Genomic DNA, 18,060 nt, shown 5'->3' with positions numbered 1-18,060 from the left:
ATTGTTTCATAAAAAAAAAAAAAAGGTTTGCTGATGTTTGGATCACACGCCGACCTTAAAAACCGAGCTACATATCCAACCGCAGTCAATATTTTGATCATCTCCATGGCGTGTTGCTTTCCACTCCAAGTCGACGGTCCTTAAGTAACAGACGGAACCCATTCAACGCTATTTATAAAAATATATTTCAACAAGTAGGAAACAATACAGGGTAATCTGGAGAGATTACAATACAGGGGAGTAAATAATTGAACATACACACTAATAAGCTTTTGAACGCACAGCAGAAAAAGTGAGCGGAAGACCGTCGAGTCTTCTGTTTTCGGAAATTTGAAATTCTCTACCAGCCTCGTCTGAAACTAATGATGTTAGCAGAAATGCTATGTACAGCACAAGCCAATATTTTTCTTTACTCGTATCATACAATGTACGCACAATATGCACATGGACGCATACGGATTTGCGTCTTTTTTTGTCCTGGCGAATCAAATGCTGAGTTAGCGGTCAGCAGAAAGATGCTAACGCCGCAACCGGTGTTTATCTTGGACTAAGCCCACTTATTTGAAGAGGATGGAAAGGAAAAGATGTAGAAAAACTCTTGAAAGGTAATGAACAATCAACACAAAAAAAACAAAGCATTAGGTTTCAATTGAACTTGCTTCTGTAAAAAGAAGGCCTCAGAGATTCTACATTTTTTCGTTGTTGTTGTTGTCCTCACGTCTTTTTATAGCTCAATGGCAACGCGCCAACCGTAGCATGTAAATACAAATAGTTGTATAAAGCGCAATTTATAAATGTGGCCACCATAGAGAGAACATATCAAATGATAACAAAGTCACTTTTTTTGTCAAAGCCAACACTCTTTTTTTGTCTTTTTTTCTTTTCTGTCGTTCAAATCCTCTCATACATTCATTGTTGCAAGTTAGACCACGTATTGCTTTAAAGTCCGTTCGAGATTCGCTGACCTTGCGGCTCTCTGCTACTGGAAGTCACGGCAATGACTAACACCCAAAACACTGCTAGACACTCCACAACGGAATCTAAAGTTTTTACACCCCACAAGAATCTCCTAGTAAAAAGACGGTTTGTTTCGGCTCAACGATTACAATGTGGATGACTGCTAGACCTCAACTCTAGGAAGAATACAAAAAAAGTGGCCCGTGTTTTTTTTTTTTCTTCTCCTTGTTTTCTGTTTCTAAAAGCCGATAGAACTCTAGCGCTTAATACACACGTGAACGGTAGAGAAAAAAAGATTCCGAAAGTCTTATGGTTTTTTTTTTCAGGTCAGGTCTCGCGATCGCTCTCGCCCACCGAGTAGAGTTCCCCAAGTCTCCTGAAGCGAGGGCCCCACTCCCTGAGGTAGTCATAGTTCTGGTCCGAGTCGGACGAGGTGGTCTCCAGCGAGCTGAGCGAACCGGCGACCGATCCCCGGCCCTCGTAGCCGTAGATCTGGATGGAGTCGTAGGGCGGCGCCGTGGGGTCATTGTCAGCCTCGTGCAGCCGCACGTTGATGAATTCGTCCACGTCTACTCCGTTGGGGCCCGAGTGGTGGCCGGCGCGGGGCATGAACTGCAGGTCGGGCTTTATGTCCTTGCGCGGGAGATACCCGTTGATGCCGTCCGGGTTCTGCAGGGTGGCGATGTCGAAGGCCTCGGTGTCTTCCTCGCCGCCGCCCTCGTCGTCGTAGCGGATGATGTTTTCACGCACGTCCTCGTCGTCCTTAATGATGAGCGGCTCGTTCTTGTGTCGCCGTAGCGTCACGAAGAGCACCACTATTACTATCCGACAAAGACCGAGTCACAAGAGGGGGGGGGGGAGGACGAGGAAAAACGAGTTCAAGCTTGTCTATCTCAAAAGTTTGCCAGAAATCATTTATTTTGTTGGCTGCAAAATAATCATTGCAGTGTGCGGGCACCGGGAACCGTACGAGACAGCCAGCCAGCTTCCGCTAGCGGGACCGAGCCAAAAAGGCAGCAGGTTTAGAGAATGGTGAGCGAGGAAGTTGGCGCAATTTGTCTATTTACTTGTTTACAGCTGTTTAACTGTGAAACAGCATTTAGCGTTAGCCAAAAATCGTAGTGCAATCATCGGCCGTCTGATTGACTCGTGATTTTCATAATTTTTTTTTGTCTTCTACGTGCTATATAAAGAACATAATGTTTGCAGATAGGATGCATTCACAACAAAAGAATGAGTTTGTATGGGACAAAAATCCCAGTACCCAGGGACTAAAACCAAATTTTGTGACTGCTCCTTGGTCATGGAAATTGGCTGGAAAGTTTTTTTTTGGTGGGTCAATTGGGATCACGTGCAAAAACCCTAACCCTAACCCTGTGCCGTGTATGCAAATCTATATTTGTTAACCAAGTAATGTCCAGAGGCCAAAATCTGCCCCAGTGTCAAAAGAACTGTCTAGAAATGTGTTTGGTTGGAGGTAGGGTCATCTGGGTCAACATAGATGTAGCCAACATTCATCGTCTTCTCAGAAATGTCAGGTCAAGACTGAAACTTTGGTCCAAACCTCACCTAAGAGCAAGATGATGCAGGCCAAGATGGCGATGAGCGCTCCCATGCTGAGTCCGATGGGAAGGACGTAAGCCTCTACGTTGCAGGACTGCACGATTCCGTCCTTACTGCAGCCGCACACCCGGATGGTCAGCGTGTTGGTACTGCTCATGGGCGGGCTACCGTTGTCCGTCACCACGATGGGCAGGAAGTACATCTCCTGTTTCTGTCGCCGGAATGTGTCGTGCTTGGCTAGGACGCTAATGGAGTTGTCTGAGAGGGGGAAGATGAGGAGAGAGAACTAATTTCACATCAGTCACCGCCTCGCTTGTCTGGCGTTGATGGATTTTCAGTGCTTTTAGTCAACAGTATGAGGAAGACGAAGCGGCAGGAAACGTGCCGGCTGATCTTTTGAAGCCGCACACCAGAAGCCGCCCGCTCGTTAGCCGCCTCTCCTTATTAAACACCGGGCCTCTTCTTATGAAAACTCGTGAAATTCTAACCTTTACCTCTCCCGCTGCCGGGCGGGAACAACGCGGCGCTCAAACTTGATCAAGAAGATGCTCGACGGGCGGGATGATTGATGTAATTGATGCTCGGGTTTATCGTCTTATAAGTGGCGAAGAACACACGGCTTCCTGAACGCCGGAACGTCCCATCTCATTTGGATCGCTCCGCACTTCACGGGGAGGGAAATCAGATGGATTGTTTAAGAGTAAAGCAAGTGGGTCATTTTCTAAGCAGCCTTCCATCTTAAAAATAGAAGTAAACACCATAATAAATACACTTTTGATACCAAGGCTGAGTATATATTTTATATTTTCCGGCTTCAAACGCTCTTGTGTGAAACTAGCCGGGAATTTTGTAAGTTGACTGTCGCGAGTTTGATTTAGTTTTTATGAGGGCTCAGGTGGATATGGTGGGGTCTTGACTCCCACTTAATATGAATTCTAATTACTTGTATGATACTCCCTCGGATGCGGGTATATTTGGTTCGGCTTTTCTGTCAAATTGCCAACAGGGAGAAGGTTTTGCTCCTTTTACAGGTGCTCTGCTGCAATTCCCCGTATCGTTATGGCTGGTGAGGCGTTCGTTCACCTGCGGGGGGATCATTTTAATTTGTCTTTCGCATAAAGACTTTTGATTTGACACAACTTTGAGACAAATTTGCGGGTAGACTTTGCTGTCAAGTTGTTGATTGCACTTGTGTGTGTGACACCGTGGGGGCTCGTGTGTGTTCTTGCGGGGTCATTATAGTTGCCGTGAAACTCCCATGTAGTTGATCATGAAATCTAGTTAATGTTTATAATACAAGCTTGGCGCATGAACATTTTGTAGGTCGGGGTGGGGATTCATTGTCACTTTGTGGATTCGGAGGCAATCTGTCAGGGCGTTGTTAGCATTATTTCCCATTTGAGGCAAACCCGGGTGATACTTGTGATACCTTAGAGGTTGGCGATTTAGTGGACGAGGGGTTTATAAATTTAATGGGTGCTCAAAGTTCTGTTCAGTGAACTTCAGGGCTTGACTTTTTTGGGAGCGAACCGTCTCCCAGATGGGATGGCATTGTAATCTCAGTTTGAGCTTGTTTTATCGAGAAATTCAACCAGTCGTGAGTAGGGAGCACTTAAAGTTCAATCCGTTGGAGAGGTTTTTTTTGTTCTACGAGCGTGTGGGCCGTTCCCGTGATTACGCTCATCATCCCAAACAAAAGCGGCACACGGGGGCCCGCCTAACACTCATCAGTCAAGTGTCTGCCGCCACCTCCGCCAGACAGAAATAGTCGCTGGAGTGGCGATGGCGGGCCTCCTTTCAGGCGCTATAGACAAGTGGCTGCTGCGTTGTGTACTATATAGCGGAAAAATGACACCACATATTTGCTTTGATTCTTGCTAGGGTTACATTGTGTGCGAGAACAAACGTACGCTTGCTCGACTCGACGGAAAAGCCAGCGAGCGAGTCAAAGAGAAAAGAACGACGGCGGCGGTTTTGATCCGACACGTCGCTTTGAGAGAAGAGAGAGGAGCTTGGAGAAGAGCTGAACCTCCGTGACTCACATTTGATCCGGTGTTGTATGGGTTAGGATCGGACCAAATGTGTTTATTTTCCCACTGGTTGAATTGTTAAAAAAATCATGAGGTCATCTGAGCCTACCAGAAGACTGAAGAAAGTCATTTCCCCCCAAAAATAAATAAATAAATACATATAATAATAATAATAATAACAATAATAACAATAATAACAATAATAATAATAATAATAATAATAATAATAATAATAAAACTTCTGCCAACTTCTGCAATATTAAAATTAAAGAATGAATGAAGCGGGGGGAAAGAAATGTTATCTAATCAAATACCTTATAAATAATAAAAATATAAATAATATAACATAAAGGATAGAACATAAAATATAAAATAAATATAAAATAGCTAATATTATATTGAAAAAAATTATAGATGATAATACATAAAAACAGTAATGGGGGAAAAAGAGCTTACAAAAGCCAAATATATAATAAAAAAGGGAAAGAAAGAAAACCATTTGTTCATATTCCGTATCATTTCCTGCTGTGCACACACCAGCTAATGGACCAGAGTAAAAAATACTACTATTTTTTTGTGAAAAAAAGTGTTTTTCTTCCTCAACTATGACCTGCTTTTGATGGCCTGGGTGAGCCATCAAAGACGACTGCAGTATGCTAGCCCCCAGCCCGCATGTCCAAACAGAAGGCTGCTACTATATGAATAGATTTCCGCCGTGAGCCCAAAACATTACACGTGACGGTGAACGCAGCTTGTTCACCGCCACTTTGGACCAGCAGAGAAAAAAAAAAGATAGATACCCAAGAAAGAAATGAGCAATATTGTGTAAATAAACATAGCACCATCTGCCACAAGGTAGCTTGGAAGTTCCCCTACATTGAGCAGCAAAACTAGCAGGACGAACTCAATTTGGATCTCGTTGGTTTATCTTCACTTACAATCCAACATCTGTTAAGTGGGGCTGGGTTGAAGAACAATCTGGTCACAAACATTTTGCTGCGGAACTTTTGTTCAAAATTGAGGAAGATTTACCTGCTTAATTCTTTTGAGACTTTTATTCGCTCACCTTGGTTGTTTTTAATAGTGAAGTTGGGATTGTTGAGCATCTCGGGGACCAGACGGTATTCAAAGTAGTGACCCTGGATTGGGTCATCTCGATCCACGGCGCTGACCGTTTGGATCACCTGTGTTTAAAAAAAAAAAAAAATGATGATATTCATCGCACTTGCTGGAATATTTGCTCTTCACCGCTAAGAGATTTGGATTGTTATCATTGAAGCTCTGTCCGGTCTGCCTTAAAGCATCGCCGGCTTTATCCGCTAATCTGTCATCGGCGTTCTTATCGCACGCTCGGATTGATTGGGAATTAGAATCCGGGGGCCTTTGAGACGATTTTCTTTTTTTTCCCCCCGCCCCGGTCCAATAAAAGTGCATCCGACACATGTAGCTGCCTTGAATGAGGTTGATTGATGAGAAGGCAGGTGGGGGGAATGCTAAGCACCAGTCTGAGGCTTTTTTTGGCAGGGCAATGCATTGTGCCATCTGGAGGAGGCCACATGAAAGACATTCTCAACTGACGATGTGTCGTGATCAATCCTGACGGCTAAGTCCCCCCCGCCATTTTTTTTTTTTTAACACCAGACTCTCAACCTCTGAGGCTTCTCTGCGAAATAATTAAGGCCATAATTCACCATGGCCAATCATTAAGTGGGCGGAAAGCAAGAAAAAGGAGAGTGACGGATGGCTGCTTTGATGAACGAGCGTCTACTGTATTCTTTTTCCCTTTTTCACCCCTTACCTGCCCGGGTTTTCCATTTTCACACAAAAAGGCTTCATATTCGGTGGCGAACTCCGGGGCGTTGTCGTTTATGTCCATGACCCGGATGGCAACCACCGCCCGGGATATCTGACTGTGGTTACCTAGGAGACAGAGAAATATAATACAAAATGAAGCAGGGTGGATGAAAATCCCACCTACATTACATGACCTAGTTTTAATTTCCTTTGTTTTTTCCATCTTTATTTCTCCTTCATTTCCGGAGATGATGGGAGGACGGCATGATAAGCCACATCAATCTACCTTTCAGCCATGCAAAATAAAACGACACAATTCAAAGTGCTTTTGAACAGCGCCATGTTTGAAACATGAGCATTAAGGAGACAAAAAAAGCATATTAATGACTCATTGGTAACGGAGGTCTGAAAAGGCAATCAAAGACAATTTAATTAGTCCTCGCTAGAGTGAGTGGTGCAAGTGGCGAAGATGAAATCCGTTGTGGATTAACGTGGCCTCTTAAGAGGCCTCGAACTTTAGACAATGAGGATGATAGCGTGTAGAAATTTTTATTCGAGTTTAAAATAAATGTCAAAGTGAGATTCTGCTTCCTTGCAGTCTAACCCCAACCCTGAATTGAAACCCTCTAAACCACTGTGGTCCGCCACATCATTTTATGGGGCCCGGAAAGGCAATCAATGTGTGTCAACTCAATGTTTCTTCTTAAATGACACCTAAAATCCAAAGTGTGATGATGCACCATAACCTAGCGCCAAAGCTAACCAGAATCCCAGCCCTGGGGTTCCCAATTTTTTAAACACCTAACCTGAAGTACAGCTGTAAAAAAAAATAAAACACAGTGGCTGCGGTCCAAGACTTTTGCACACTCATTTGCTTCGTTTTGATTGAATTAAAACAGCTCACTAGTCACTTTGCACAAGAACATTAACACGTATCGAGTAAACACTTTTTTTTTTTCATCCAGACACGCCTTACAGATTAAAGAACATCTGCAAAGCACAAAAAAATTCACTGACGAGGTGGAAAATCTTTGCCGGCAGAGCTACAAACAGCTTTAGCCCGTACGCAAGGCTTTTATTTGCATACAGATGGTTTCAGGGGGGCTGTATGTCGCGATAAAGCTTAATGTAGCCCTTAAAGCTACTGGAACAGAAATTTACACTGCTTGTAAGTTGTCTGTCTCCACCTCCTCGCGCTTAATCAAAGAAGGTGCGCGTTAATTGCCAGGCTAAACGAAAGCTGTCGGAATGTTTTTTTTTTTCATTTGGGGGGGGTTGGTCCCGTTGGCGTGAGGAGTCGAACGTCTTATTCTGATAAGCCGCCGTCGCCGACATCTTGTCTGGCGGGCGTACATCTCGAGGCTAAGTGACTGCGGGTTGCAGATAGCGCTGGCGAGCAACAACACTTTATTGAGAGTTTGCAGGGGGTGGGGGACCGTCTGCTCTACGTGAAAGGGGGTAAAATAGAAGACGGGTATTACATTTCAAGTTTGCTCTTTACGGTGACGCCATTACACCGAATTCCCGGATAATTTGGCGCATCTGAGGCGTAACGGTAGAGCTGGCATTTATTCGGCCGTGTCTTTCAGAGCCGCCAGGTGACATCTGACTAATCACATTCTATTCCCCCAAGGGAGGGGGTGGGGGTGGGGGGTCACAGGAGGGAGTGAGGGTGTTCGTCCCTGCCCTTAATCCATCCATCACTGCCACGCTGCCAATTGAGCGCCTTCTTTACAGCTTACCTTTCTCCGCCTTACAATTAATTGCCCACAGGTCCAGTTTAAAGATTGGTTTGGAATGGTGCATGTTGTAGAAAGCACATTGTCTTAACTCGTTCACTCCCATTGACGGCTATAGATGTCAAAGATCCATTTTAACTGGGCTGGCAGTGGATGAGTTAATGCAAATCAGGAATTTGCAGATTTTGTGAACCATGGCGTCTCCTGAAGATGATTCCAGAAAACAGAACTTACGGACTTCAGTTGCAGTGACGGTGATGTTGTGCCACATGTCCGTCTCGCGGTCCAATGGTTTGGCCAGCGTGATCTTGCCATCATCAACGTTGATGTTGAACTGCCTTTCCAGGTCCGTGTGACGGTCAATAAAGTACCTGAAAAAAAAAAAAGACATTTGAGCCCAAACGCAGCAGCATGGTTGAAGGAATTCCACACCACTGCCCAACTGAAGTCATGGAAAATCATTAATTATCCCCCGTGGAATGATTACACAGGCAGCAGGGGACTATAAAGATTATTCAGGTCCGACCCCCCCCACACACACACCACCCGCGAGTCTGATCGAGCTGACACCCTCCCTCGCCCTGTTTAAAAGACCATTAGTGCTTGTTGTGTCAGGAAAACAGATGTGGTGGTGTTAACCTCATTTGGGATCTGTCAACAATCAATGATAGCTCCAAAAGAAGTGAAAATAAAGAAATGACGCCGGCCGCACGCTTGACAAATCCCGTGGCGAGGTGTCCATTCAGACTTTAAATGACCGTATACCATTCCTGAACCTGTGAATTTTCCCTCAGTAGTTTTCTCTTGTGACTGGCTGTCTTTGGAAAGTCTTCAAAACAGTGCAAGAAAAAAAGAAAAATCTGAAAAATTCACCGGCACCAGCAGCTTGCTTTGAAAGTGGACCGGCACATAAAAGGACATTTTTCTTCCCTGTGAAATCGCGCTTTTTGAATGCAGGAAACCGGCGCGACACCAATTCTCAGGCCAAGGCAAAACACTCGTTCACACACACATATACACACACATGTGCACATAGCTGAAAAAAGACAACGGGTCATTTTTCGTGTCACTTATTTTGACCCCACGGACATCCCCAATGAGACAGAACGTGAAAAACAGCTAATGTGCTAATTACACCGTTTGTAATTATCCTCCATCATTCAATTTCCTACACAGATTGGTCGGCACAATAGTTACGAGCTAATCCTACCAGTATCAACCAAAAACATTTAAGAAAATTCCAGTTGGCTTTATCTGATGTGGGGTGAGATTTTTAAGATTCATCACACAATTCCGAATAGTTAATAATTGATAAGAATGTATAATTTAGAATGTATTTTTTTCACAACACAAAATCCAAACTTGAACCTCAAACCCGTGCTCAAACTATAATTTAAAACCCTAACCATGGATCGAACCTTAAATCCTTGAGCAAAACTCGACTTTAAAACCTTGACCCTTATTTGAAACGCAAATCCTCAACCTGTCCAAAAACCCAAACTCCTGACTTAAACTCTTTCAACCCTAAATCGAGACCCTCACCTTTAAGTGCCAGCAAACTTTGATACCTCAACACCGGCTCAAACCCTAATTCAAAACCCTAATTTGAAACCGTGACAGGCAAGTGTGGACAGAGAATGAAATAAATAAAAGCAATGGCCCAGATTCCAATTGTTGGAGAGACGTAGCGAGGCGTGACATTTCCATTTTTTTTCCAGATGAAATGGTGGAAACTCCTCGAGACGCCAGGCAGGGGGGGGGGGAGAAGTCCACCAGGACCTTGGAAAAAACTACACTCCCCCCTTCCTCCCCCTTTCCCCGGCCCCCCGCAAAAGCACTTTCAAGACGGGCCGACAGCAGCAAACCACTTGGGAGCGCAGCAGTTGCAGGAGAATCTCTTCTCCGGCTTCCTGACAGCCTCACGGCTGAGCGACGAGACGCTCAGCCTGAAATGTTCTGCCACCTGTCACTCAAACTGACAGCTCACTGTGAGAAAGAATTAAAAGCAAATAAAAATATACAATTGCGACCACATTTGCAATTTTTTTTTTTCTTCAGGAGTGTAATAACGTGAACCGCAAAGGTTTAACAGGATAAGCGTGACCTAGCTGGCTTCTTGGTGCTTTGTCATCGTGCAAAGGAACATTGTGACTTGTATTTCACATGTTGTTTGTTTCACTCCTCGTTACCGGGAAAAGTCTCAGCGGCGAATAACCCTTGCAAATCGACTGTCAATCAAAAGGTACAAAGCATCTTTATGTACCTTGTTACCTGCGCCAAGGAGCTGTTGTTTTTATATTAGCAGCGGTAAATGTTTCACAACAGGAGGATTTTCAAACTTTGTGTATGGTGAAATTGTATTTAAAAACAACTAAACTTGTAATTTAATAATAACTCTTTTAAATATCTAAATTAGAAATGAGACATGTTTAAAATATTGAATATAAAATTATTTGCAGTTTGATTCTTTAAGATAAAATAAATTCAATTTAAGTATAACTTTTTTCTTTATTATTATTATTATTACTTTTGTGATTTTTTTTAGCATTTATTTAAATTTGGAAATTAAATCAAATTACCAATCAAAATGATGTATATTTGTTTTAATAAAAAAAAATGTGTAAATACATTGATTTTTGGGGGGTGAGTCATATAAATTTAAATATAGATTTTATGTAATGAAATTAATGAATTTTTATTGAAATAACTAAATACGTCAGTTTATATATCTTTTAAAGTCAAAATCATCTTTGTTGCTAGGAATGAAAAACATTTTCAAAACTTTCAAGTCTGACATTGCCGCTGTTGCCGATGAAGTCACTTCTTGTGCAGCAGCTCATATTTTAAATAGCATACAAAGACGTTATATTACCCATGTAATAACTTTTCAACTCAGCGGGGGTCCCACAGGCGGCATGTCAGCTCCCGCTCTTAAATAAATATTCTGGCTTCTCTAAAGTCAAATAAAATCTTTTCAAAGCTTGTCACAGCAGCCATATTTACGAATGGAGCGCAGTCATGGCTCAACCCTGCAAAATTGCGTCAGGCAGCTGGCGAGATGTCACGTTGCGTCTTATTTGTGATCACTCAGGTAGAAATAACGGAGCGGCGAGCGATGCAGGGCGGCGGAGGGATGGATTTCATGGAGTGCACCTGAAACGTTGTTTGGATGCATTAAGCCAGGCCGAGGGCATGTGAGCGCAAGTCCCCTTAGTGGCTTTTTTTGTTCTGGTGCTGCAACACTGAAAGCCTCTCCGAGGGTTTGAAGAGGTCGGTGTGGCGACGGCAGAAAGGAAAATGGCATGCGGGGTGATCATCTACGGATCAATCACCATGCTGCGAGAAACATGTTGAATAACTTTGTTGTCAAAGTGATGCCGTCATGCAAAGCAGCTACCAAACAAAACACAAAAGAACGGAGAGAAAATTGCTTTTCGCACCGTCAAATCATCGTGATCTTTGTTGCCGTTCGATGACGTAAAGGTCGGATGAGCAAAACATGAGCGCCCAGACATGCCGGTGGATATATAGCCGATTTATATTCACCAAGGAAAAAGGCCTGGTTTGGATTTGAGAAATATTTGAGTTGTATTGTTCACATTAAAAAAATATAGATTTTTGGGGGGTGAGTCAGTTAAATTTAAATAAAGATTTTTTTAATGCAATTAATGACACAAATTTAGTTTATTTATTGAAATAACTAAATAGGTCAGTTTTAAAATTAGCCTTGTTGCTAGGAATGGATACATCTGTCACTGTCCAGTGAAAAACCAACATGGCCGCCAAAATGGCAGCCATTTCCGGAACCGACAAACTTGTAAGTGCAAAAGAAGCAATTTGATTGGACGGGACACTATTTTCCAAAATCTCTCGCTTCCGTTATATTGAGATTCCATTGTATCTTTGCCCTTGGAGATAAAGAACTGAAATATTCTTGCCAACCCTACCACACAAACATAGGCCGAATCTATGGGTGTCAATCAAACGTGAACCGTAATATCAAGATGGTGTATGTTTACCCATTTTTTAATATTCCAAAATGTCATTTTGATAAATAACAACAATATAATAAAACAGAATTTAGTGTACAACAGAAGAATAGAACCCAAGAGACAAAAAAATATATAATTTCTGGCTCACCTGATTCCCGCTACTACCGCCGCTGATCATGAGTCATAATGGAATTCATTGCTTTGTGGCTTCTCTGCACATTAAGTGGAACAGCAAGTACTTATGATTGGAGCAGGCATAATACAGCCGAGCCAACAGTCGGCCCGTGTGAAGGAACAAAGATCTTAGGGGGAGCTACACAATGGTAAGAGCATACTTGGACTCAATATGATTCTAGTGAGCTCAAAAGGAAAGTGTACATTATATAAAGTGTTTAGTGAGGTTAATGTAACCCTCGGAAGCTTTTATGTGAAGTTCCACGAAGAGATCATTGTCATAGTCACAGCATTGGGAAAATTGCTAATTCATTCTGTTCCTGCCTGACTTGCTGTAGCTCTAAAGTCAAGCCGGCATCAACAAAATAGGCCAGACTGACCTAAAAGAGTTTTTCATTCTTTTTTTTTTTTTTTTACCAGGGGAGTAACATCCTACAACCTCCATTTCTGGCTATCTCATCACTAAACATGAGGATGCCACCATGCATGCAGAACAGCAAAAAGTGCAACGGTGTTTTCTTTCGAGCCAATCTATGAAAGGCGGCCAACCCGCCACGCAATTACAGTACACACAACCTGATGAGTGTCGTGTCCTGGGAAAAAGTCACCATGGGAATTAATGAAATGCCACGGCGGATGGAAGCGGTGGAGAAATTGCCTGTGTAACCTATCGTCAAGGTGCCCTTGTCGTCGTCAGGGGTGAGAAATTGCGGCAGCTTCGACTCATAATCTACATTTTTTTTGGCTGCCTTTTCTGACGTTTGTGGAAATGAGTGTGATTCTTAAGTAAAACCTACGGAAAGGTCACAAGAATGAAGACATTTAATTACCTCTGTGTCAAACTTTATTTTAATAATACAACTTGGAGCCTGTTCGCCTCTTGCGCTGCGAGGGAAAATTGGGGTCATCATTTAGTTGTTCAGCGGAAAAGCTGACAGAGTGAAACGATGCAGAATTTCACCAAAATACACTAACAACTTGACTTACCAGTGCCCCGATGAGTTTCTCAAGTTTGCAGTAGTTACTAGGTTGATTTTTCTGGTAGGATGCTGGCGACCCAATTTTGAGACTTAAATAAACTTAAGCTTTGTGAAACTAGTAACATTTTCAGAAATGCAGTAACTCCCAATTGAAAAACTGAATAAACTCCTCACCTGACTTGACTGCTGCTGGAGTCCGGGTCCCTGGCACCAACAGTGCCGATGACGGTATTAACGGCCGCATTTTCATTGACTTCCAGCGTGTAGATTGACTTGGAGAACACGGGCGGCTCATCGGCGTCCTCCACGACAATCTTAACCGTTGCCGTATCTTTGAAGGGACCGCCAATGCCGCCTCCGGGGTCTGACTGCACGTTGGTGGCCTCCACTTTGAGCGTGTACGTCCTCCGGCTTTCAAAATCTAATACCTGAAAGTAAACAAAATAGGAACAGTCACAATGTGATGTGTAACAATTTACGATTCACACAATGACATTGATGATAAGCTAATGTTATTAGCATTGCTCAGTCTATGCTTTGCTTCAGTTTCATTTTCTCATGCTTCTTTCTTTGAAGTAACCAAGTTACCAAAGTCAATTATATCCGTTGTAGATAAACATCTAGAAATTACGAAAGAAAATCCGCATGTTAATGTTAGTTTAGCCTGCACAGTTTCTGCTTGACTATGACTTCAATGATTTTGACTAGGATTAGCCTAAAGTGGTACCCAAATAATCCTTTATGGGGTAATAGTCACTTAAAATCAGTAAGTGATTATTGTTCTGTCAGCGAGCACACAATTGATTTACTTTTGCATCTGCCGGGCTTTGTCGTGATACTTTTCAGAAAATGATGCTTTGTCAGGCTGAGCAATTACCCTTGTATGAATCTTTTTATTTACGCTCTTGCTGACATCATATTATTAGCTGCCCGGCTAACACAAAATCAATAACGACAAGCACTCTGCGTAGGCTATCAAAAGATTCTCCAAAGGGCGTTTAAAACATTTTGTCCAGGGCACGTTGACATGTGGGCAAGATTTTGTCGTCGCCGTACTTGGCCTGCAGTGATTCTGTCACAGATGGTCGATCATAAATATGTAACCACCTTGTTTTAAATGTTTGTGTTTGGGGAAAAAAAGGATTAAAAGTTTTTGTTATAATTTTATTTATTAAGTTGTATATTATAAATATTATATATTAATTTAATTTATTAAATTACTTGTCAGTTTTCATTTTTATTTTCACGTTGACCTATTAACACTTTTTTGGGCTTCACTTTTTATTACTAATCATACATTGGGTCTTATATTGACCCAAACACAGTTCTGGTTTATCATTTTTAATGGCGGGTCACATCGAGAAAATTTTAGGTGCCCCTAAAACCTCTCTGAGGTTCGTTCCTCTACGGTCTGAGAAGCTATTTGGAGCACTTTCATCCTCCTCCATCGTTCTCTCCCTCTGATCCCTCCATATGTGGTGACAGACCCCCCAGCCAGCAGATAACACTTTAATTCAAAGGTTAGCGACGGGAAAAGAAGCCGGTGTGAGGCTGTGCATGGATGGTCAGAGTGATTATATGGAAATAGAGAGGGGTGAGCTTTTGGAGACTTTTATTCACCCAACCAAATATTGCTTCCACCTTTCGAGTCGGCCTGGTAAAATATGGATGAAAACCAGTGGGGGAAAAAAAAGTCAGTGTTATACTGCACTATGGCGAGATAATCGTAAAGCGAAACGGTGACGTTCCGATTCGTGTCGGTTGAAATGAACTCAGTTGGCAATATAATGTGCGGCTTGGTTAAGTTGTGATTTGTCTTTGAGTCGTGTGTAATCGGTGGTTTCAGTTGGGATTGACGGATTTTGTAAATCGGAAAGTTCCAACAGGTGTTGTCATTTGTTCTTGTTTAGTGCTTGAAATTAAAATGAATTATAGTCTAATGCAATAAAAACCCGAGCGACGGCTTCTGTTTTAGCTAGCGAGTGCACATCAAGCTTTTTAAAGCAGAAGCTCTCAAGGACAGCATTAGCATGGTTTCTTTTCTGTTTTGACCTTCACTACTGTCGAGTGGAGGCATTAAAATACTCAGCAGTAAATCCCAATACCATCCAAATAGCTTCAAACACACACACACATGGATGCGCACACACACAGTGGTTATAGAGCATTTATCCTGACTTGCTCTCAACAAAATGCTTCAGTGTCAGCGAACGGACAAGTGAGAGGATCTCATTTCATGAGTTATGTATTGTAATAAAAGCCCGCAACCTGAAGCTAAATATGCTAAAAAAGTGTTGCAGCATGGCACCGTGTTGCGAACCTATTGAATAAAACTCAAAGGGAAAATTCAGCTTGCCTAAGGGCTCAGCTCGCCAACGCCGCATGACCAAACCCAGCAAGCTGGTGAGCTGTGGCACTCATTACCTAAGCCCTTAGACCACAGGTGTCAAAGTCAAGGCCTGGGGGCCAGTTACGGCCCACCACATCATTTTATGTGGCCCGTGAAGACAAATCAAATTCATGTCAGTACTAAAATTGCAATTGTCTTCACTTTTAAAAAAATCGTTTTTTATTAGTCAGATTTGAAAACGAGTTATTTAACAATTTGTTTTGTAGCTTATACTGTTTCGAATACGAGGCTGGATGGATTTGTGTTGACGGTCATAATGGCCCTTCGACGGAAACCATGGCCCTTCGACGGAAACTATGAAACTATGATAATACCCCTGGCCTTAGACTTTGTATTCGACTCCTATTTTAAGGTTCAAGACCCCCAAAGAGACACGAAGGACCATTTTGTTTGGTGTAGTATTCACACTCTTGTAAAACATCACCTTCAAAGTAATGGAGTCAACATGTGCTCAGTCACAAAGAAACAACAGAGAAATTTTGAGTGAGGTCGAACACTCCGCCGCCCCCGCCTGCCCTCGTGTCATTTCCAGTCGCGGCATCACATCCGGATGGACTGACTGAGCATGAAGAGACTTCAAAGTTCAACGCAGGCTGCAGGGGTGAAAGCTCAGCTAACATCCTTCTAAAGGCCTGAGGGTGAACCGCTAAAATATTTTTGAAGCATCAAAAAGCAAATAAGCCTCTCCGAATCAGCACTCCGATTTAACCCAGTCCGTTGAAGACCTCCTCCAATCGATCCTTTGATCGATAACTGCTAACCTCGCAGCAAAAGTGTTTTTTAACAAGCCCTAGATGTTAAAGACCAGATGGGATGAGTCAGCGGGAGTCTTTTTGGTCTGTCACCAAGCTCCTTCACCAGACCAGAAGAACTGAACTCACGAAGAAGCTGACTTCAACTCGCATCAGCGTCATCGCTTCCTCTTCCTTCCCTGAGGGCCCGACGAGTGTGTTCAGAATATGGACTGAGACCACGTTGATCCAAATTGCATAAGCCCTTCAAAAGTCATCACTAACTTCCTGTGTCTTCTCAGGCAATAAAAACATCTAAATGCTCCTGTAGTGTTTATTTAAACAATTTATTCTTGTGATGTTGATGAAAATGCGACTTACATAACAACCTTCATCCAAGTGGCATTTTCAAAATTAAACACCGTCCGCCCACTCATCTGACTAACGCGGCAGCTGCTCTCGACGTTACACAAAAGATTCACCATCTCGTGATCGCAATTGTTTACAATAACCGAGGCCGGAAAGAAAATTTAAGTTTCAACTTTTACTGCAGTGTAGGCTTGGAGCCTTGAAACGGAAGTTTCCTGTTTGTGTTTTTACAAAAGACTCGACAAACAAGACAATTGTGAAACTCCCACTCAGACGAGAAGTTGCCCTAAAACAGACAAACATACTTGTGACATTTGCTTTGTCAACATTTGGCGCTTTTTATGACTGATGTTCTTTGTGGTCCCGGCGGACTGCCTGAGTTGTTTTTTGCACTGCACACCTCCTACACGTTGCGATCGTCATTGTTCACGCTCAGAACTAAAGCGGAACCGCACGTCCTTGGGCGAATGTGGATTCACGTCACAGCAAATATAAAGAATAAAAACTGTGGTTTGTTTGCTTTGTCTAATTTCTACAGCAGTCCGGGTAGGAAGGAAGCAAAAATGTACCTTTTTGAGTCGCAGGATGCCTTCTTGGGTTTGCGGGTCGATGACGATTTCAAATACGCCTTGCTCGTCACCATCGATGATGTCGTAGGTGGATTTGGCATTTTCGCCCATGTCCCGGTCATTGGCCTTTACTTTGCCTCCCGTCTGCCCGATGGGAAGGTTTTCCGGGATCACAAACTCGTACAAATCTGTCAAAAAGCCAAAAATTGATTAAAATTTGATGCAGAGATTTTGTCATTTTGGGATGCTCACTTTTTGAAAATTTAGGTGGATTGTCGTTGATGTCGGTGAGGGTGATGGTGACGGTGGTGGTCCCGGATAAGCCGCCCATGTGACCGCCCATGTCCTTGGCCTGGATGACCACCAGGTACTCCTCTCGCATTTCTCGATCCATCCCGTGGAGAGCGATTTTGATGGTGGCTGGAAAAAACAAAGACCAATTAGAATTCCAACATCTGCTGAGAAAATGTTCTAACCTACACAGCCCACATTACTTGACGTGCATTTTTTCAGAACCACTACTTTTTTGCAAAGCGAGGTGACGAATTCCCTGCAGGGATATGTACACATTTATTTTCTTCGCTTAGCATACAAAAAAAAATACATCAGCCGCTTGTTTTGTGCAGTCTGCCATCATTTGTATTCGGATTGAGTGCAAATGACGCTGTTTGTGTCGTGTATAATCTGAGCTACTGTATGCAGAATTGGACCTTATTGACTGTGCCACAAGCGTGGAATATAAAAAGGGGCTC

The 18,060-nt window shown here is 42.9% G+C and overlaps 1 protein-coding gene across 1 annotated transcript in view; it reads right to left on the bottom strand.

The window, feature by feature from the left end:
* Positions 1-200: 200 nt before the first annotated feature.
* The window catches only part of cdh8 (cadherin 8), a 64,600-nt gene continuing 46,740 nt past the window's right edge, over positions 201-18,060 (bottom strand). Inside the window, exons 4-11 of the mRNA XM_061275892.1 lie at positions 17,561-17,728; positions 17,309-17,496; positions 13,404-13,657; positions 8,318-8,454; positions 6,349-6,470; positions 5,617-5,734; positions 2,527-2,778; positions 201-1,778 (exon numbers count right to left, since the gene is read on the bottom strand). Coding sequence (XP_061131876.1) covers positions 1,285-1,778; positions 2,527-2,778; positions 5,617-5,734; positions 6,349-6,470; positions 8,318-8,454; positions 13,404-13,657; positions 17,309-17,496; positions 17,561-17,728 — 1,733 coding nt within the window. The 3' untranslated portion in view covers positions 201-1,284. The remainder of the gene's footprint in view (positions 1,779-2,526; positions 2,779-5,616; positions 5,735-6,348; positions 6,471-8,317; positions 8,455-13,403; positions 13,658-17,308; positions 17,497-17,560; positions 17,729-18,060) is intronic.

Source organism: Syngnathus typhle, linkage group LG4 (assembly GCF_033458585.1).
Source record: "Syngnathus typhle isolate RoL2023-S1 ecotype Sweden linkage group LG4, RoL_Styp_1.0, whole genome shotgun sequence".
NCBI lineage: Eukaryota > Metazoa > Chordata > Actinopteri > Syngnathiformes > Syngnathidae > Syngnathus > Syngnathus typhle.
This window is presented reverse-complemented; position numbering and strand designations above follow the sequence as displayed.